At 41.1% G+C, this 22,795-nt stretch overlaps 2 protein-coding genes across 4 annotated transcripts in view; one reads left to right on the top strand and one right to left on the bottom strand.

Moving 5' to 3' along the window:
* The first annotated feature begins 5,551 nt into the window (after positions 1–5,551).
* On the top strand, positions 5,552–9,618 carry abitram (actin binding transcription modulator). The gene is made up of 6 exons (XM_049602638.1): positions 5,552–5,745; positions 5,923–5,974; positions 7,113–7,242; positions 7,386–7,462; positions 7,547–7,616; positions 9,172–9,618. The coding sequence occupies exons 1-6, from the start codon at positions 5,664–5,666 to the stop codon at positions 9,307–9,309; spliced, it is 549 nt and encodes a 182-aa protein (XP_049458595.1). The 5' UTR covers positions 5,552–5,663; the 3' UTR covers positions 9,310–9,618.
* Positions 9,619–9,691: 73 nt separating this feature from the next.
* ctnnal1 (catenin (cadherin-associated protein), alpha-like 1) overlaps positions 9,692–22,795 on the bottom strand; it is a 67,428-nt gene continuing 54,324 nt past the window's right edge. For 2 of the 3 annotated variants that reach the window (XM_049602635.1, XM_049602636.1), the window contains exons 11-19: positions 19,423–19,573; positions 18,407–18,444; positions 18,268–18,318; positions 17,744–17,898; positions 16,143–16,191; positions 15,487–15,543; positions 13,228–13,347; positions 12,154–12,237; positions 9,692–11,380 (exon numbers count right to left, since the gene is read on the bottom strand). In XM_049602635.1, coding sequence (XP_049458592.1) covers positions 11,210–11,380; positions 12,154–12,237; positions 13,228–13,347; positions 15,487–15,543; positions 16,143–16,191; positions 17,744–17,898; positions 18,268–18,318; positions 18,407–18,444; positions 19,423–19,573 — 876 coding nt within the window. In that variant the 3' untranslated portion in view covers positions 9,692–11,209. The remainder of the gene's footprint in view (positions 11,381–12,153; positions 12,238–13,227; positions 13,348–15,486; positions 15,544–16,142; positions 16,192–17,743; positions 17,899–18,267; positions 18,319–18,406; positions 18,445–19,422; positions 19,574–22,795) is intronic. The other variant, XM_049602637.1, reaches the window with a different exon arrangement.

The raw sequence follows: 22,795 nt of genomic DNA, 5'->3' as shown, positions 1-22,795 counted from the left end.
GTAACACAGAACAGACAGATCCTACAGACTGGGCCTTGATATAAAAGGTATTAAGTGTATTTTTGGGGAAACGTGGATGCTTCACACACATCTGCAACTCAGCAGCACAGAAAATTCTTCACAATCAGTTTCAAGGTGAAAACCCAAGATTAGTGTCACTAATTCAATATCTGATCAAATGTTTCCTCCTCTGTTCCTGAGTCATGGTAGTGAGTCATGGCCAGTTGTGGTTTTGCAGAGCCTGCAACAAAGTTGACCTTTGACCTTTGGATATAAAATATCATCACTTTATCATTTTATCCTATTTGATACATTTGTTGGATTTTTTTCACAGTGAGTATGAATTCTTGCATTATGGCCAAAATAGTGTTTTTGAGGTCACAGTGACCTTGACTTTGACCTTTGCCCACCATACATACGAAATTCCCTCAAGGTGTTCCTGAGATATTGAATTCACCGGAACAGGATGGAAGGACGGACTATGGATGTATAAAGACACCTGGACACAGTGTTGGAGGTGGGACCCTGTTCTGAAAGTTGTTCAGTGGTGCATGAAGCCAAAAACTTTCAACTGCCACAGATAAAATAACCTGGATTATCTGCAGTGCTTCTGTATCATTGGGCCCATAGAGCAAGCGCACTAAAGACTTCCACTCAAACTGGCTACTTCCCATTTAGCACCTATCTAGCCTTAATGAGGATAAAATGATTCAATGGGGATAAAATGATTCAGTCATGCAGCTCTTCTAAATTTTCCAGATGTTATCGGACCGAATGGATCACATCCTGATAGTGAAACGAGTCATTTCACAGGGAGTTGTAATGCTCAAAAAATGTGTCCACTGATTTACAGACGTGTCTTTTTCAATGTAAGTCTACGGGAAAATGTCTGTTTGGGCCCAATGGCATCATGTGAAAGATCAGGAGTTGTAACTCCACTGACTCCGGCTATGGCTGTCACCGGAGCACAGGCATGACAATACAGAAAAACACAAAGAGGGAAGGAATCATATGATAAAGAACAATATCGATACACATGATCTTTCCCACTTACAAGGTTAAAGTAGTGTCCCGAACTGACAGTTGAAACAAACCGGTTTCGACCGCTTCCTCTTGTTTTCACACTTCAGAGGTCACAGTGAAATGACGTAGAACCTCACCTCTCTCAAATGATAACTTTTTAAGGAACCAAGAGAGGTTTGGCCACCGTGAATGTTTGTGTTATAAAGCTTTCAAATAACACCAACAGTGATATACGAGCATTTTGGCTATGGGAGGAGAGTCCTGTTCTGCTGCCAGGGACACATAATCCTTTTCTGTCACACATATACTGCAAACACACACACACACACACACACACACACACCAATATTTAAAACGCTGATAGCAGTCTTATCTTTTTTATCAGAGGCAGATGTTAATGTTACTGGCTCTGGTCATACTCTGTCCATCATGACTTTGCTCCTATTAGTTTATGAGTGCTGTAAACCCATTAGCAGAACAAAAGAGAAAAAAGTTCAAGGAAAAATTACAATGTTTAGCTGTTAAAGACATGTCTTGTTTCCCTGGCAACAATATATCCACTGGTAATATTAGCATTTAACTGTGAAATGTTGTGATCACTTGCCTGACATTCAGTCTGATCCTTTAAGTTGTAATTTATTAGTTATATTGAATTTATTGTTGAGAGGAGAGTGCAGCACTTAATGTAAACAGTTCTGTGATGAAATATGTTTTGACTGAAGGGAATCATAAAATTGACTTTCACACACAAACGCACACACACATATTCTCAGAGCCTCGAGCCTTTGCCGCCTTTGGAGAGAGGCCAGAAATAACAGAGAAGCTCTGACATGATTGATTGCACCTTTGGCCGCCGATTACCGCAGAGAAAGCTAATAATAACTTGACATGGGACCAGCTTATCAGAGCGATACGGCTCCTCTGCAGACATGACATTTATAAAGCTCACAGGACCTCCGATCAACGGTCAGGAGCTCCGGGGGTTTCTGTGCTGCTGCATGTCAGCACATTCACTGACAGCAGACTGACGACTTCATGGTTCCTTATCTAAACTTTCTAAGGCAGGAAAACAAACCACTGTGACACTGTAATTGTTCATCAGTCCTCCAGAGCTTTAACTACACTCTCACTAAAATCTAATTCTTGCCCTGTGACACAAAGGCACATTTGGCAGCCCTTTAAAACAGAGTTACCCTAAAATTACAGTTCTTTAATTGGAACCCACTGTGCATACCAGTGAATAAAGACAGTTTTAAATGTGCCTTTTGGCAGCATATGACTCAATGTCTTGAATGGCAAATGCAGGTGTGTGTGCCTCAGTGCTATCCAGGAAAAAGAAGTGCAGCATTTCTAACAGCAGAGGACCTCTGTCTATTTTCCGAGACATTTATCATATGACGAGATACTGAGGACAAGCCTGGATTGCGTGCAGTTCCCCTCCTAAACAATGAATTGCTGAAAGTGTTACTGATAGCTTGTCTGCATGAACCACTTAGGAAAAAGAAATCATCTTTCTTCAGTAATTCTCTCCATCTGCATTACAACACACGAATATCTCATCTGTCTCTGTGGCTTAAAAAACAGCTAACTGTGTGCCACGAACCAGGAAATCCTCAATTTTCTGCTCCAGTATGAGTACAGTCCTGATAATAAAAAGAGGCAACAAGTCTTCTCCACGCCACGCAAGCATCACCACCCTTGGTTAGAGCTTCTTTCTTCCCTTATCAGGCTCTCCTCTGGCACTGAGGACCAGCTAGAGAATGGAGTTGGACAACTTCCATGTGTAGGGAGAGACTGCTGGAGCCCAACAGACAAACACCAGGCCAGAGAAGAAGAGCTGCTCGCTGTAGCGGTAGCTGACGTGGAGCTGTGTATGCATCATCACACTCACACAGAAGCCTTTGCAGCTGGAGACACTCGAGATGCCTGTCTGACAGCCAGCCAGTGAACCTCATAGTCGAGTCGTGAAGAGTGGGAGATGGAGCAATGTTTCATTCCAACAATATGCAGTAAAGGGTTGGGAATGTACACAGACTGACAGATACATATAGGCAAAGAACAGACTGATAAACACAGATGCACACGCACTCTTGCAAAAGGCAACATCTAGGGAGGTCACCTGGGTTAATAGGACATACCAGGTGCTACTTTCTCAAAATGGCGTCTATTCTGACTGAAAATCTGCTAAACTGATCCATGTCAGCTTTTGGTATCCAGCATCTACTTAGTGCTTTAACAGTAGCAGATGTCTTGTTTGGAGAAAGATCATAGGTAAAGCTGCTGATTCACATTAACGTTGGTCTTGTTTATTGGAAATGCCTGATGCAAGATCTCACATCTACAGGATTCTCCCTTTGTGTCCACTGTTTCCACAATGGTTTAGTGTTTCATCTCTGAATTAATTGCAGACCACGGCCTACCACAGACAGAGAAGTAATGGAAAAACTCATTACGATGGGTCTTGACAGAAGATCTTTCCAAGTCTTGGTACTGGTGAGTAGATGCATGGAAAACTCATCGTGCCCCCAAATATCAGCCGAGTCCTGCTCACTCTTGTGCTCTCTTTCTCTCAATTATGTGACCGAGATGAAGTCATCATTGCTTAATCTGCCTCGTGCCGATGCCAATCCCTGAAAAATGTTCCCTAAGCATTGTCCACAGCGTGCAAGTAGCACATGGAGCCAGATATGTTTGGTATGTGATTGGCTCGGGTCAGAGAGGGGCTATTTCACAGATCCAGGGAGGGACACAGTCCTTCATTCCTGCATCCAATCTCTCTCAGACCTCTTTATTACATAATCCACTGGGATGCAGACTCAACATACTTAAAGTCTATCGCCATCTGGTAGAATGATTAGAGCCAAAAAAACAGAATGACACGTAGTTAAAAAGTATGGAAAGTGAGCAGCTGATCACAGACAGTGAGGTGACATATCTCAGCTGCTCTACACATAAACAAAAGCAATTCAGTAAAACATGGCATTGATTAGTGGGAGATATTACTAGTTTAAATATGAGGAGATGTACCCACATCACACAGATTTGCATTTTAATAAACTTTGATGTTGTCTGCAGAGTTTGCATGTGTAGCGTTCAATCATTGACTTCAGAGTATACCCCAGTTTTTAGCAGTAGTCTGACATCTTGTGGGCAGTATGAAAAACTGCTCTCATAATGAGCCCAAGGTGGCATTGCTACAGCCCACAAATCATTAGCATGACCACATGACCCTACTGGAGGACCAAAAAAATGCATTACATTTGCTTTGGGTTTTTATATTTAGCTCTGCTTTGTGTTAATTTGTTCACACATATTTGTTTTAACAAGATATCTGAAGGAGAACTTGGCCCATTTTTTAATTCATATATGTTATGGTCTAAGACAGTCTAAAAATATCAATCAATATATAATATCAATATGGGTACATTTTCTGTTCAATACTGAGAACACTACAACAGAATGAAGCTCATTTGTAAAAAACCCAAACCTCATGTGGGTCCACAAAATCAGGCTCCCATTCATGCTCTGTGGAGCAGCTCCAGACTATACTTTTCGACATCACAAGCTGAAGAATTATTTCTCCCATTTCTGGCTTTGAGAGAGAGAGTAGCTCATGTTAACAAATATTGATTAAACTTCCCTTGACCATGGAAACAACATATCATATTATATTATATCCAACTGAAATTCATAATTTAGGTAGTGTTCCCCTTTAACATAGGGCCCCCTATAGCCTACAAGACAGGGACCAGACAAGTAATAATGCAGGTGCAGCCTTTAGATCCTTTTTTTCTGAGTTAATATTGTGAGTTACTGTTAAGAAATTAGACATTTATCAAATGGCCACAAATAACACACAATGCACATAGTCTCGGCCCCTAAATCTCTGGAGTCCTGGTACAGGACTGAGATAAACCAGTGTCAAGTGACAGTATTTGTCACTAGGAAACTTCACAGCTTTTACTTTTTCCCCTTGTGTTGCTTTTATGTATTGTGTTTTGTATCTCAGTGGGACCTTCCTGGCTAAATAAAGGTTTGATAAATAAATAAAAGGCAGGGTAAGAAATGCTTTGGAAATGTTTACCATGACCTGGGAGAAATTGTGCTCACCTGTTCAGAGAAGAGAGAAGTTGAGATTTTGGCAGATGAGTAGAGCCTTCAAATGTCCACAAGGCTGGTGGGAATACGTCACCAAATCGAGATTCAGATTCAATTTAGATAAACTAAATCATTCATCTGGTAATATTGTTATTAAAACGAAGTATAAACGACAGTAGCTGCAGCTAGGTCTGTGGAACCACTAACAATACCACGTTTACAACTCTTACTTCCCCTATGTAACTTATCCATGCTGCCAAAAATACCAATTAGTTATTTTTTGTACTACATGAGGATTTTATTTTATGTATTGTACTTTTATAAAGTGTCACATTCATCTCTACAATCCGCAAAGAAACGAAAAGTATCTCCGGAACCTTGTTGCTCGTAAACATTTCGGATTCGTTTGACGGACGGACGGACGGCCCGGTGTCACACCAATTTCAGTCCGTCACGCAAGGCAAAGAAGTGGACAAGCAGAGGCATTTCTGTAACGTTAATTTAAATAATTTTTTTCACAGCCTGTATTGTGAAGACTTTTGATGGACTGCGTGGAGCAGAAAGACACGGAAGCGACGGCGCCTTCAGTCATTGACCGATATTACACACGGTGGTTCAGAGCCGGTAAATAAACACATCACTGAAATGTCTCATGCTGTGTTAGCTGTGCGGCAGCTAAGCTAACGATAGTTGAAGTTTAGACATCAGAGGGAGAGAGAGGGAGCACTAAATTCTGATAATTACCCAGCACAGTGCACTTAATTGAAATATGTTAAATGTATTGTGATTGTTTTTATTTAGATTTGAAGGGGAAACCGTGTGAGGACCACTGCATCCTGCAGCATTCAAACAGGTAACAACACCAGGTGGTGATAATTATCAAACGATAGTCATTTTTATAACTGGTAATATAATTTACACTGCAGTTGTTTGGGACAAATAAAACTAAAATGTTCTGTTTTCCTGAGACTACTTTATGTCTTGTTGTATTACAGGTTTTGAGGCTTTTGTAGTAGCATTAAATTATATGGAAAGAGATAAATAAAATATTGTTTATGGGTGTACTACATTATTAGAGACACCTTCCATAAAGGTTGAATGCAATCCACTAATACAACAACACTAAGTACAGCCTCACAAAAAGGTGATATTACAGGACATTTGATTGCATATTACAGTGTGCAGGGGTTTCTATTTTTCTGGTAACCCAGTGTATTTAATTCTTTTACTCCCTGAGCTGCATTTGAATATTGTGAGTGTGATACTCCCTATGAAAGGAATACTGCTCTCCACAAACGATCATTTGTATAATATTACTCACCATGTGTAACATTTGTGAGGAAAACTGTTTTTCTCGCTTGCTCCACGGTGAACGTAGAATCCAAAAAAGACTAACATTCTTCGTGAATTGAAGTAAACGCTGACCATGTTTAACATCAGCAAAGCTATATGAGAACATCTATTTACAAACTCACACACATCTCCTACAGTTCAGTCCAAGTCCTATACTCACTTTCTTCCCAAACACATGCATTTTTGCTAATTTGTTACAATAGCTTCCCATGCACGTGCATATGAGCTTCACTTGAGCAGAGTTCAAATGCACGCACATGCTCAGGCACACTGCTCGGCCATGCATGAGACTGTTTTAAATCATAATGTTTATGAGAAAAGCATGTGCTTGGTGGTCCCTGTTTCCTTCAAAACAAGAAGAATGTCCTCCTGTTTCTCGGATTCTTTGTTCACTGTTGAGGCACGCAAGCAAAACAAAGTTGTTCTCACAAATTCAGGGTAACTCACAGTGAGTTCTGCAGGTGCAGTGTTCCTTTAAAATGTGCATTTTACATTTACCTCAAAGTTTTGTGTCACACTGTTTGTAACTGGATTTAATCCACACCCTATAAGTGACTTACAAACACTTGACATCATTAACTTGGTATCTTTAAAAGCTTTGGAAGGCACACTTTTTAATTTGTTTTTGTTCACTGCAGACTATGCATCGTCACGTTAGCGGAGACTCACCCCATCCTACAGAATGGGCGGCAAATCAAAAGCATCAACTACCAGATCAGTAACTGCTGCAGTCGACTGAATAATAAAGTCTCTGGGAAGTCCAAGCGGGTAAATTCACACTAATTTTTAAAACTACATATGATTTTATTCTATGTGCATACATTTTTACTCACCTAGCTTCACATCATCCATTTTTAAAATGTCAGCTTGGCTTTAAATGCCTCTCAATCTTTTTTTTCCTCCATTCCTAGGGGGGTCAGTTCCTTACTGATTTCGCACCTCTGTGTAGGATAACTTGCACAGATGACACTGAATACACGATCTACAGGTGAGATAATGGTTTGTGTTTCCAGGCATACATTCTGCATGCTTTTACGTCACGATCAGTTACACAAATCTATTGTCTTTTCAGCTGCATCCGGGGCCGTCTTCTTGAGGTCAATGAAAGTATTTTAGAAACACCTTCTCTCTTGCTGGAAAAGGTAAATATATATTTACACACTGTAATGTTATTGTCATGTGTACATGGAGATACCATGTATATGTTTGTCTTTCTGAGAATTCTGCCCTCTAATGACCATTTGTATAACAATAGCTTACCCAGTGTGAAGTTGAATCCGTGAAGAAAGCTTTGTTTTTCTCACATACCTCTACAGTGAATGAAGAATCCAATAACAGAGAAAATTTGTGGTGAAATGAGGTCATATGTGACTGCATGTAATCGCAAAACTACCGTAAAACTTCAAATAAAAAGCCTAGTCCCCCTGGGGTGTCGTTGGTTTAGTGGTAGAGCAGGTGCCCCATGTACAAGGCTGTTGCCGCAGTGGCCCGGGTTCGACTCCAGCCTGTGGCCCTTTGCTGCATGTCACTCCCTCTCTCTCTCCCCCCTTCACACTTGTCTGTCCTATCAAACAAAGGCTAAAAATGCCCCAAAAAATATCTTTAAAAAAAAAAAAAAAAAAAGCGCCTAGTCCCAATTAAACGCCCAGTTCCTTTTACTAGCCCAGTGTGGCTACATGTTTTGACAAATAAACGCCTGTCTCAATTAGACAGCCGGTCTGGTTGCCCAAGCAGTTCTTTTCTTTTTATAGCAGTTCTTCGTATGTACAAAACCGAGTTGTTGGCTACATCAAATTATGTGTACATTCCTTGATTACCATGTAAGTTATTCATATTCCTTCAGTCCGTGAGTGTCCTGTGTTGTGTTGGTGCCATAATCCTCGAGTGCTGTAACTCTCTCACTCTGATGCGCTGTCTGACGGAGCTAGATCAAATGAATGATTCATAATTCATATATTAACTGCCTAATTTTTATACAATATTCATACTGACTCAATTTGATTGTATTTCTAATTTATGCTGAGCAACAGCTTTGTGTGAAAGGAGTTAAAGGCCTGTCCCAAATATATGCCCATTGATTTCAGTGATTCACGCAACTAATAGCCCGGGCTATTAATTGAAATTTTATGGTATATCAGAACATCTGTTTCCAATCCCAACTAACCTTTTAAAGCACCAAAGCCACACACTAACTCGACTAAATGATCAAAGCAGTGGTAGATCAGCAGATACTGTGTTCATTGAGGTAAATTACTGCTATTTTTCAATGGAGTCTGGCTTTGAAGAGAGCATAGATAAGTTTTACTTTTAGTTCAGTTCCTTGTTAGAGAGAGAGCGCTGTCTGTTTGGAAAGTTCTAAGCATATGACTGGATAGTGAAGACTTGGTTGGTTGGTTTTTGATTCTTAATTCTATGTGGGGCACAAAGTTTTCTTAACAAATTCAACTTAACACAAGGTAATTAACTGATATACAAACAGTCATTTTGTGGAGTGAAGTTCTCCTTTAAACGCCCTCTTTGATCAGGCCATACAGTTGCATTATTGTAAAAACTCTTAATGTATTGTTTTTGACAGTATTACTCATGAATGCATGACAGTTTCAGTTTCTCAACCACGGTCACTTAAGTCTCATCTGATCTTAACAAAATAAATGTTTAAAATGTTTTAATAGCGTTTTCTCTGTCAAATCTGAACAGCCATTCACTGAAGGATACATCGCTGTCATCCTGCCAAAGTTTGAGGAGAGCAAGAGCATAACAGAGAATCTTCTGAGCAGAGATGAGTTCGAGAGAGTTGTCTCCAAACGTACTGTTGACCAGTCTCAACCATCATGACGGAGCTCCACATTCTTGGTTTATTTAAGTCAAAACTGGAGGCCACTCCCACCAGGTTGGGTGAAGACCGAGGACCTTAACCTGGAAAGTAACATTTACATGTGGTGACTTCAAAGGGAGTATTGCATATAATGCAAGCTGTGTGCACTGTGCCTCTATACTTATATATTGTCATTGTTTTAAAACTCGAAGGAAGGTCTCAGGATGCACTCGGTGTTCTAGTTTTTTTATTTATTGCTTGTTTTGTTTTGTTTTTTTCTAATTTGAAAAATGAGGAAACAGAGGGAAGCTTAACAAATTACTGGAAGTCATGTTAATATCCTCAACTCATATTCAGTTTGAATTATTTTTCTAGAATGTCAATAAACACAACTGACAGTGATTTAAGAAAAATATTGTTTATTTTTTTATGTGTCACTTTTATTAACCTTTCAATTGTCAAAAGAATAGATGGTCCAAAACTAGAGCTATGATTTCTTCACATCTGTAGCATCACTACAATACCCAGCATCCTTAGCTGCTCTGACACTGTACAAAGCATCTCTAAAGCTTAACATGTGTTACTCATCTCAGTCATCATCACACCCTCACCTAGTACCAGTCATTCAATACCTTAGGATACATACAGTATATATATATATTTATCTATGCTTCAAGTACCATATTATACATACCATATACCATTTAATACATATTGGCCAACAAGGCAGCTTCACAATGATAGTCTTCATAAAAAGTACACTTCGAGGCTCCGTTTGACACAGACGCCAGCTCAGAATTATCTTTTTGTTTCTTTTGTGAGGAAAAAAATGTCCCAAGTGTATCTATATGCACAATATGATTTAATAACAGGACAGTATAAAGTAAAATCCTGTCATCTCCGAAGCATCGTAGTGATGGAAAAATCAGGCCCAAATAAAAATACGTCCCCAGTGACGTACACAGGAGCTGTAAGAGCTTTATATTTCACACTAGTAGCAAGCTGAAGACCACAGCGTCTTCATGAGGACAATCATATTTGGCATTAAATTGTGATTTTTGCATTTTGTTACTAACATGGCTAACATTCCATGGCAAACCATATGGAAGGAAGTCATTAATCTTATGGTGTGGTTGACTCTTAAAATACTTATTTATCCATGTGAGATGACTACAGTGCCAGTGATGAAGGACAAAATGTACCACTATGTCTAATATTAGAGAACAAGTGTTAATATTACAAACCTATGACACACTGACCGTAAGAGACTCAAACACAAGGGTTTGGTAATGATGGCATCATGCATGGTGGGTTTTCAGCCATTTAACCCCCCCCACCACCACCACCACCACCACATTTGGCTAACATGTGCAACACGTTTACAGTACACCACAAAGCAAATAGGCTTGTTACACAGAGGCACATAGTGAAGACAGATGTATGGCTGAGCATTAAGAGGAGGTGCTATCTGATTTCTGATCAGTTTATCAACTCAATATCCAGAGAAGTGATAAAAGTGACTCCAAAATCAGGTTTGTGTCGGGGCCCCTCTCTCCTTTAAGGAGGCTCGCTGCAAATGGCAAAGTCAGTGTTGGCTGATTGTCTCCATCTTGTGGACTGGGGTGGAACTGGTGCTTCGGGGAAGAAGCTACCCTGGGTTTAAACTGGCCCTGGACACAGCGAGCTTGGATCTGCTTTTTCCTCTGTAAACCTTACATGTATTCATCCAGACAGCAAATATAAACCCTGACTGACCCGAGGCGACCATCTTCACCACACTGCTTAGCCCACTCTCTGGTGGGTGCATGAGGATGAGGGGAGTGACGTATTTACTGGATTACATGTTCTCCAGAGTTGTGAGGTTGGCTATGTGCTGCTCCAAGAGAGAATAGTGGACAAAGGAGGTGACAGGGTCCTGGATTATTTGCTCTCCAGGAGGTTGAGACTGGCCATGTGCTGCTCTAAGGATTTGACACCGAAGCCGTTGCTGCTCTTGCCGTTGAGCGCTCCCTCCTCTTTGACAGGTGTGGATGCATCCTGCCTCTCTCTCCAGTCCTGCGGGGAACCCAGGCTACTCCTCTCTGACTTGTACTGCAAATGAACACAGCATGGGGACACAATGAATGGAAAGAAACTAAATATGAGAAAACTTCTTACTTCTGTAACATTTTTCTTATTTTCTTATTTAGTTTTATGCTGTTTTATTTGCTGTATGTGCATATTAAAAATAATAAGAAGCAGATGTAACAATACACCTTTAGTTAAGCCCCATCCCCAGATGGGATTGGTTCCTTAGATATGTGACACATGCACTTTAGCTGTCTGACTCTGCTTCTTAAACTGTCATTGCAGTCCCAACGTGGAAATGCTCAGTGTTTACCCCTTATTCCGCTTGTGGTATTTCTTGTAGTGTGTAAAAATCACCATATGGACGTGTTATCAGGTTAAATCCTAGATTTTCACAGGAAGGGGCCTTAAACAATGGATCACATGACTAATCATTGTAGGTTAAAGGGCTCACTCTTTGTGATGAACCCCCGAAAAATGATTACCCAACTACACTCATATTCTCTTCAGCTTTGGTTGGTGGAGACCAAAAACGTAGCTAAATGTAAATTAAATATTGGACTAGCATTCGCCTACTGGCCAGGAACACGACTATAAAACGGATGCACTTTTTGCTCCACGTCTGCTGAACTCTTTGCTAACAAGTGGCCAAAAATCAATTATTTTAAATGTAATCACTCTTTCTTGGGCTCCATAAATGTTTCTGAGTTCTCTCTCTCTTAGTTTGGTAGATTTCCATGTAGCAAGCGAAGCTACTGCAAGTGTCATTCATTCAGCAATGAGTCCTGTTCACTCACCTTTCTGTTGAGCTTGTTGCAGAACGGGAGCAGGGAGAGGACCACAGTCAAGATCGCTCTGGTTGTCTGAATGGATGAGTCCACCTAGAGACGAAGAAATAAAATGATAAAGTTTGAGAGGGGTAGCATGGATACACATTGGATACTAATTCATATGAACATACAAACGCTACTATATATACTACTATAAATACAGTGGATAGGCACATTGTCGCTGTGTTTTCTTGTTAGATTTGCTTGCAGCTCGCACAGAAAATCCACAAGATGTCCATGGCTTAGACTAGTAATCCAAACTGAGATAGTCTGTAATTCTTCCTTGCATCCAATTCTGTCGCTGTCACATCACATGACAGCGCTGGATGTGTGAGAAACATCAGATTTTGTAGCTGGGAGCTCAGCTTTCCCTGTTGAAATAGCATACTTTGAGGTATTCCGTTTCAATCGAATGCATTAGCTATCAATACCAATTGGACACCCACGTCCCCTTTAACATTTCCTGATCAGTGCTCTGCCGACCCCTGACGGACACACACTCTCCCATTAGTGACAAATGATAAAGTGAACATCAGGATGGAGAGACAGAAGGATGGGAGCCAATACATATCAAAGGGATGCTCATTAATCAGCAAAGGACACGCTATTCTTCATCCCGTCCTTTTGATTCCAACCTTCGCCTCTATTACAAGGTGACCTGAGGCAGCTCATCTTTGCCCAAGATGCTCATTAATTCCTCACAGACCTTCATTAATCTGGCGCCCTGTGTTTGATAATAGTGTTATTCGCAGATCACTCAAATATTATGCCGTAGCCAGTAATGAAGTAAAACAGTTAGTCATGCTCTATTGTGTGATGCCCGTCTGTTGTTCGGGATGTATTTTTGATGCTTTTTGCAGCTAATTATCCCTTTAAGAAAAAAAGTCTGCTGTGTACCACTCAGTGTGATGTTACTAATTTGATGTCTACTAAACGAAACAGACTCGGGGCATAAACATTGATTCATTTTTTATTTTTTAAAAAAGTGTACACACAAACAAACAAAAAAAGGGTAGAGAAACACAAGCGCAGTATGAGTACCTTCTGGAAGGTGGCAGTCTTGCCCTGTACAGGAGTCTTGGCCCCCATCTGCAACTGTTGGCACAACGCCACCAGTTTCTCCATCTCTGTCATCACCACAGACTTTTCCTCATCAACCAGCTGGAACAGAGACAAAGACAGACAGAGGGAGAGATGTTTTTCAGGACAGCGGAGATGGTTTATGACGGTATTATCTGGGGAGACTGGGTTAATATGTGCAGACATTGATAGATGTACTGGACTAGATTTACAGTGCTCTTGTTCAAACACAAATCATCATCACAAAAAGCCAAAAAAAAGGAGGGTGAAATAAATTAAATTTTTATTGTAGCTTGATGTAATCCATCAGCAACAGCCAGGTCATGATCTACTGCTTAAGTCTGTTATCCAGCTGGGTTAATCCCTCGATCTCAGTCATGGGGGCCATCAATCTACTTCACTTACATGCCACCAGCGGCCTAAAACCACAAGCTCTTTTATTCAGCGTAGCTCTACTCATGGCTGACAGAAAGTACATAAAACCTCTTAAACCTCAGTTATAAATGCGTAAGCCTAATTTGCATAAATAGCCTCATAATTTCAGCGAGGGCAACGCAGGTGTGCTTCAAGTGTGTTTGGTGCCACAGAAGTATAGGAGTGGAGCGTGAGACAGAGGGACTCCATTAGCACCAGTTTGTTTGATGTAATTAATCAGAAAGCGTGAGGCAAGTTGAAGAGCCGAGCCTCCTGACTATGAATTAGTCCTGGGCGGTCGCGGTCGACTCCCCCACCCTCGTCCCCTCCACACATGCACACGTGCACAAACATACACACCCACGGACGCAGCGGTGACAAATGGCGGTCGTTAATGGCTGTCAAAAAGAGCCATTTAATTACACTTGGAGGACCTGAGGAAGAAGTTGGTGGAGGGCAAGAGGAAGGAAGGCACTGAGGCTATGTTTGTTTGTGGGATCTTGACTCAGAGAGGAAAGGAGGAATGGTGAAAAGTGTGTGACGGCCTTAATTTCCTCCTCTCGCTGTGTGATTTATAAGGCGGACCTGGCACCGTGGCACACCAGAATGGGTGATATAGGTGTGTATATGTGTGAGAGGCGTAACGTGGGTGGGGGCACAGGCGCCAGTGTTTGTGTGTCTGCATACAGATGGGTCAGCAGCTCACCTTGTGCAAAAGAAAACAGTTTACTTTTCTCTTTGGCTTTTTGCTTTTACTTACTTCAGTGCTGATTTTTATAGCTTTACTTTATGGTAATCAATCAGATGCCACAAGAGAAGCAAGAGCACACTGCACAAACACATATTTGATTTTTTTGTGTGTTTAAAGTGAATATAGACAATGCTTTTGCTTTAACTTATCATTACAGTACAGTAGGATAATGACACCAACTGCCTCTAGATTGGTTCCCTGTACGCCTCACTTCCACTGTGCAATCCTCTCTGCCACTGGGTGCGATCTCCCAGGAAAATAAAGGCTCAAATTACAGCACAAATGAAGCGCGTCAACCAAAACAGGAAGAGGATAGCACTTGTTTTTTCCTGGTAACTATTGGTACCCATCCCCATTTACTAAGAGGTATCAATGTAAGTGACTGTGGAAGCTGTGGCAGTTGCTGGACTTTGAGGAAAATGGAAAGTAAGTCAGCTGTCTTTGCAATAGAGCTGCAGGAATAATTCGATTAGTCATCAACTAATTTGATAATCTGTTCTCTAATCTAGAAAAAAAATTCTCTGATTCTAGCATCTTAGATGTGAATATTTTCTGTTTTCTTTACTCCTCTGACAGTAAACAGAATATCTTTGGGTTGTGGAAAAAACAAGACACTTGAGGACGTCATCGTGGGCTTTGGGAAACACTGATCAACATTTTTCCACATTTTTTTTGACAATTAAAAGACTAAACAACCAATTGTTTAATTGAAAAAAGTAAGATTAATTGACAATTCCAAAACATAATCATTAGTTGCAGCCCTGCTTTGCAACAGCAGCACCAACAATAACACTTGGAAATGGGGGATTGAAAAGTTGTCTGTTTCCACTTTAATATTCTACTGTACTAACTGTATTACTACTTATACAGAAGGTCTTCTTTCTTTTACAAAACATGCATTACATTTATGTTAAGTGAGTGCTTACCGTGCAAAAATACTTGGAAACTGATTTATGTGAGCACACTGTCATCTGGTATTCAGCCTTAAACTCTGTGTGCATGTGTGTGTGTGTGTGTGTTTAAGAGTGAGAGAGATTTATTGCACTGATATATACCTGAGTGGAAAAAGTGCGGAGAGACGAGCACAGCTGGAGCCCCTCTTCAGAGAGAACCTTACAAATAAGTCAGAGAAAAAAGACATAAATATCAAAAAAAAAAAAAAATACACAAATACGAGTAAAAGTATAATTTTTAAACTTCCAACAAGAAGATATTTGATGGCAAGAAAAAAAAAGCACAGTCTGTAAATATTATGAGATTTTACATCTTCTCAGCTCTTCTTATCAGCATGCCTTCCCGTCTTTTTCCCCTCTCGTTCCTCTTCCCATCTTATCTCCCTTGCCCGCACCAAATGGAATAAATCCTGGCTGACATTTTGGGCCCTGATTCTACAAATTACTCCACATTATTGGCAATGATCCCAATTCAATAGAAACACTCCTCCGTGCAACCTTGTTTGTCTGACATGGCGAGGAACACACAGCGCTTTATTTCCATCAAAATGATCCTAGTCACACCCTATCAGATCTGTGAGAGGAGAGTGAAAGAAGGGATGCTGCCGGCATTTACTAACCTATTGATCTGCCAGCCACTGTATGTCTTTGCTTTAATGAAACAACAGATGCATTCATTTGCAACTTCAATAAAAAAGGGAAGAATATAGAACAGAAGGTGGAGAGGAGGAGAGATTAGCGGATACGGACGCACATACCTCGGCTTGATGAAAAAGATCTAGTGTTGTTTTCAGCAGCCCCTCCCCTCTGGGGAATCAATATGGGGAAACACAGAAAATAGGGAGAGGAAACATGGATGAGAGAGAGATGGATGAGGACAAAATATATCCACAGCAATCAACAAAAACACTGACTTAGATGAATTGCAACGATTTTATCGTCACAATGAGTCATAGTCAACTTTTCACTGCCTCTAACTATGCCTGGTAAATATCAATAGCGACGGGCTCGAGACTTTCATTAACAGTAAGCCTTTAAAGAGATTCATGTGGATGTCTAAGAAGCTTTACAGAGTCCAGCTCTGAGATGAATTTAACAGTTCAATCGGAGCATGTGCGTGTCTGTGTACTGTGTAGGGGTGCAACAATCTTAATGTATTGATTCAATAATCAATGACTGATACAGTGACTTAAACCAGCAGTGAGTAAGAAAATGTATAAATAATACATGTAATTCATTTAGCTATAAGAATAGCTGCTAGGGTCATTTATGCGATGTAAAAGTGCTCTAGCTTACTATGGGTGACTAGTAAATATCAATTATTTTCTCCCTGAACCCTGACACTTATTACTGAGCTGAATTTTATACCTTTGTTGAATGATCTTGCGGTTAATCCATGGTTTATGGCTGTTGGGAAAGGTTTGCCTTCAGGGCTTTGAGCCAGCAGCCACATGACATGAGCTCAAAACATCATGGTTTAGGTTGAAGTTAAGGCTAACTTATCCCATGTGTTGTTTATGCACATGGGATAGGTGTGGAGTCGATACAAAGTCACTTTACTGCACTTAACAGGTTACAATTATTTACATTATTTATGTGTTGTTTTTATCTTTTTAGCAAAAAAGAGAGAGGTGGGAGCTTCTTCTGTTTCGATTATGTTCAATGGGCATATGATATAGGGCTGCTCCCTGACACTCAGAGATTTGAATCATCAGTCGAGGACCCCTCAGTTGACTGAGATTGCTTTAAGTCGAGCAGCAGTTTTTTAAATTTAATTTTTTGCCAGTCAGTGTGCAGTGTACTTCTGGGGACATTTTGGTCACCAGATTTTGCTGCTGAGTTTGCACTCTTCACTCTCACGCTGCTCTTTGGTACAGGCAGCTGTGACTGGAGGCAGCAGCCCAGAGGAGAAGAGGTTTCGCCCCAAAAGCCTCTGAGATAATGTTATCTGCTGCCTTCTGCTTGGAAATGTTGAGTTTAGTACTCAGAGGAACTTCATATGATACAGTCTCTGGCTTTTGTTTGCTACGTAGTGTCCATTAAAAATGTTGTTGCACATTTACGGTCCGTTGTTAGTGCAGTTAGCTTATTTACTATATATTACGTTAACATCACTGTTGCACTAAATGTCCTGTTCAAACCCTCAAATTCTCTATGGAAAAAAGGAACAAATGGTTGAACAGCCGAATCTGGCGTAATTTTGAGTCAGGTGCAGCCCTGATCAAAATCGAATCAAAATCATATTGTGGCAAACATTGTGATATCGGCAAATATCATTGTCCAAAGAATCAACATAATATCATTTTGTGATGAAACTAGTGATTTACACCCCTAGAAGTGTGTACTACAGTTCAATCACCTGGTGAACAGGTGCATGTTGTAGGCCATACTGGCCAAGCTCTGGCTCTGTCGGACGATGTCATGCTCCTGCTCCTCCCATTTTTCCACCTCTGTGTCCACATCTGACGACAGCAGACGGAGCTCCAGGCCCAGCTTGGCCATGCTTGTCTGCTCCTGCACACACACACACACACACACACACACACACACACACAGAAAAACACAACACAAGTAATTCTATATGGGAAGGACTGAAACATGATGGATGTCATTTTAAAAATTCATATTAGCAAACATTATTTTCATTTGTTAACACCATAATAAGTTCTATAATCAGCATAATCCCGCTTCCCGTGGTGGCACAGTGTGTGAAAAAGTGCCAGCTCTGCAAAAATTGCAGCCTATTAGCATACGAACGCCATCGATTCTTCAAGCGAGTGACACAAAGTTTCCTGGAGATGAATACACTGCTGTCAGAACAGGGTACAAGACACGTCGTGATGTATTGTGCTGAGAGCCAGAGGAGTTTATGGTGTATGGTACCTCTGCATCTAACTTGACAGCCTTGGCAGTCTTCAAGTTAGCTGAGTGTTTCTGTTGGAAGAGAGAGTGGCATTAATCAGAGGATTACAAACCATTGGATGGCTGGAATATTCATGAGGATGGATGGTGGGATACTCACCCCGGGTCTGGGGAGTGATAAATAAGGTCTTTTGTCTCCTGGGAGAAGAGAAGTATTGTTATTATCTTAACAGAACGCAACAAAAAACCTAAAATAATCACATTATTTCTCTTTGAATGACTGTGTTTAGGTAGTGACACAGACAATTAAGGTGGCAATTATGGTTATTCAGTGATTATGGCGCTGTAATTGTTTTGCTTTTATAACTGTCCACCCTTGACACATTTTTATTTTTCATCATAAACACGAACAGCATGGTTCGTTTCAGTCGACTACAGGGACCATAAACTCTACTGTCATGTTCATGGAGGAAGATTAAGAGAAAGTAATAAAAGCAAATCTCTCCAAAGTGTCAATATGACACTTTAACGCAGCGTTTTGGCTTCATGGGGATACAAATGTGCAATGGATGTGATCCTTTCACTGGCTGAGCTGCACTCCAAAATATTTACTGCGTTTTATGTGAAAGTTCTTTAGGGCAGACACATCTTGGGAATATGCCCAAACATTTCCCCTGCCTTTGAGAGTTCTTGGGTTTATACAAACATATGTGTGCACGGACAAATACACGCACAACAGGGCTGTCAGTGAGGATACAAGCAGCTGGTTTGTAAGGCTTGATTTGGACACTTCAGGTAACTGGCACAATGATGAATAGAGAGAGGCAGTACAGAGGAGCGATGAATGCCTGGGTGTTTAATGGCATTGACGTTGCTCCTATTAAAAAATGCTTCCCACGGTCCACGATGATTAATTCTTAAAAGATATGTGCCTGCATGCGCCTTGCTTTGCTTCAACTTTAACTTTCATAAGCTTATTGAAGTGCTCAGGGACAAAATGATTCACCAAGGTTTTATCAGGGAGTTTCATTCTTTCAGGCTAAAATGCCACTGACAGCACATTTTGCCTGTATTCGCTTCGGCTTCTCACTCTCTCTGAAAGACTTTCTGATCCTCATGTTATGTGCTGACCTGCCCAAATGCACACAAGTACCCGTCAACTGAACAAAATCGCACCTCGCCTGCCTTCAAAGACGTCGTTGATCTCTCTCAGCAGCAGGGCCATGTCGCAGAGCTGCGACTCCCAGGCCTCGCAGAACACCTCCAGGTTCTCCTTGGCGATCTTACTGGACGGGTGGAGGGCCAGCGTCTGGGCTGCTGAGATGATCTGAGCAGAATAAGAACAGTGATATTTAAATAAGGAGGGTCAGTAACCAGGCAGAAAAACTATCCAAGACAGTAAAAGACAGAGGGACAGATTCACTGCGGTGATTTTCAATTTAATCAGCTGCCGCTATTCTTTGTCTGTCTGTCTGTCTGTCCTTCAGTGTTCTTAACAACTGTTTATCGTCGATTCCACACTTGGAGGGTGTACTGCTGAAGATGCAAGGAAATGCTGTGTCGAATGAGAACCTTGAGATCTACAGGACATATTTATTAGTAATGCGTTGATGTGCACACTGTGCAGTGTACTGAGAGGGAACCATTGTTACCAGTTATGCCTTTCAGAATCAACGCTTTTGTTCCTGGAAATAACCTTGACCCAAAAACCTAGCTGTTAGAAAATGACGCATCTGCCCATCTGTCCTTCCACACCAGCACCAGAGCATGAATTTGTGTTTCCTAGGATAGTGAAGGCATGACCCGCCCTACTCTTCCTTAGGGCGCATTCACACCAGAATAGTCCGGGGACTCAGTTCGGTTGGATGGGGAACGCCAAAAAATTTTCACACCTTCATTTGGTTCGGTTCGCTTCCACACTGCACTTTTTTAAAGCGGACCAAACCGCCAGGACAATGTCACACAGTTACAACAGCTGCTCGTTTGGGGGGCAGCATTTAGTCCTCTGACCTTATATCAATAAGCGCCTGCACCTCCTCACTACTCCGTGTCTGCCCACGAGAAATTTTCCAACTTTATCTTTTTTTTACCTCTGCCTTCTGGGTTCGCGCTGTTAGCTTTGTTTTTGTTTTTTACCCCAAATGCACTGCGCTCTACATCACTTCCTCTCTTTGGTTCACTTTCTCTCTTTAGTTCGCTGGATAATCCGTTTACATTTCCCACTGTAAGCGAACCGCACCACGGTTCACTTGCAAGTGAACTGAGATACCCAGTTTTCAAGCGAACCAGGGTTCCACGTTTGGTCCACACCAGAGTTCGAATGAGCGTTGACACCAATCCAAACGAATCAAACTATCCGCAAAAGTGGACCAGGGTTCATTTAGAGTGGACCAAATAGCGCCAGTGTGAATGCGTCCTTACTCTGCCTCTGATTTGCTTACCCTGACATTGACTATCCTAGGAAACACAAATTTGCCAACGTGGCATGGGTTTGAGGTGGATAACGTTATCACTGCCATAAGCTCCGGTGCAACCCTGCATGCTTGAAAAGTAACAATTTTGACTTATTTACCAGATGGACTATCGGCTTCCAGATGGGCAAGGTGATACCTTTTTTAGCAATCAAATTTGTTGTTGCCATCGTTAAGTTTTGCCACCGTCATTTTCTCTGATCAATATCTGCTCGCACCCATTGGGCTGACTGCCTTTTTTAAATTCTCTGGTGTATAAATATGACAGGTTCAGGCGAACAGGTCAGAAAGTGACAAAGCAGCGTCCTGAAGAAAGTTATTAATAACTTACAGGAACACTGCGTGCAATAGTCCTTCTCCTCCCCTGCCTCTGTCACACAGTGTCCATCGCAATGTTTCACTGTATACATCGTCATATGCCAATTCAATAGATACTGCCCAACCCTAGATACGTATGCTCTGGCATTGCTAGGGGACACAACTATGTAATGGCAGGTGTATTGCTCAGGACCCAAGGAAACGCAGTGTCAATTGTGAAGTTGTTTAAATGCTGTTCTTGAGAAAGCTGCAAGCAGCAATACCAGAGGCCAAGCATTTGGCTCGTTCCAAACTGGCACATTTTGAGCAGCCGCTGCACTAGTTGTCTAAAATTAAACCAAAGGGGTTCTCCCACTGAAATCTAAAACACAAGAGTTGAAGCTACTATCTCTTTCAAACTGCACTTTAATACAGGAACTAACACTAGACAATAACGAAACCAAGACATTAATATGTTAAATATTAATGTTTAAAGAGTGTTAACAGCTTTAGAAGTCTGTTTTCAAGATGGGTAGCGTTCTGCACTCTCTCTGGGCTGTGGCTGATTAAGTGGGTTACAGTTCTCTTGGAATAATTTTCATTAATCAACACCAACATGGCAAGACAGTAAGACACCTAGTTCACTCTCTTGGGGTTCACATGTCAGAGCCTTGATTCTGCTGCTACACTCATTACACTTGATGCTGTTACACTCACAACTGGCCCCATAAATAAAAGCAGGTAGGGAATAAAATTACAGGTGGAAGCAGCTCACATGTCCAGGACTCCTACAGCTCAAGCCAAGTTATAGTAAGACTTTTTTAAAGCCACTCAGACTTAAATTTAAGACTTATTTTACCATAACGAAAATTGAACAGTTAAAAAATGGTCTGCAGTAATCTGTCCAGTGCATGAGAGAAGATTTTTAAATGCCAGCTGATAGACGCTCTTCCCTCCTTTCACCTCTACTATCTCCAACAAAGCAAGTACTTAGACTGTGAATGTAGACTTGTTTGTGAGTACCTGCAGGCAGAAACTTTCGACTGTGTTAACTAGTGTGTGTCCTTGATAAATTTGTTATTTAGGAAAGTGTTTTGATCAGTTTTGAGTGGATGAGTTGAGTTTTGTTTAACAGTTTACTTTTTAGAGTTACTGGTGGATTTTCTTGTATTCTTTAGTTGAGCACTGTAAATAAAGCACTTGACACTTGAGTAAGAGTGAGAAGCCCTGTTTGTTTGGCATTGCCAAGTTCTTTTCTCTTGTTTTGAATAGGCAGGAGTTCAGGTTAGGTTGTTTTTTGTTTAACATTTGTTTTTGCTTGGTACGTTTAAGGATCATTAGTTTATTTTTATAAATACTGTGTAACTGGCCTTCTTTAGGAGTGGGAAGAGTAGGGAGTCACAACATGTTACAGTACGTTTATGTTCCCCTAGACCGGGGACATAACACAGGGTTGGGGACAATTTTCCTCAAATTTTTATTGTAACATAAAACATGAGTTGGTGATTTTGTGTTTCTAGATCTGCATGTGGGATTCCACTGCCTTGATTCCCATTGTGCAGAGTATGATAAACTTTTTGCGTAAAATATGTATGCATTGCCTTGTATCGGTGTCAGCTTAGTTAGTTGGTTGGGTGGCTGGTTGGCTGATTGGCTGGGTGGTTGGTTGGTTGGTTGGTTGGTTGGTTGGTTGGTTGGTTGGTTGGGTGGCTGGGTGGTTGGTTGGTTGGCTGGTTGGGTGGCTGGGTGTTTGGTTGGTTGGTTGGTTGGGTGGCTGGGTG

The sequence above is a fragment of the Epinephelus fuscoguttatus genome, linkage group LG17, assembly GCF_011397635.1.
Source record: "Epinephelus fuscoguttatus linkage group LG17, E.fuscoguttatus.final_Chr_v1".
In the NCBI taxonomy this organism is placed as follows: Eukaryota; Metazoa; Chordata; class Actinopteri; order Perciformes; family Serranidae; genus Epinephelus; species Epinephelus fuscoguttatus.
This window is presented reverse-complemented; position numbering and strand designations above follow the sequence as displayed.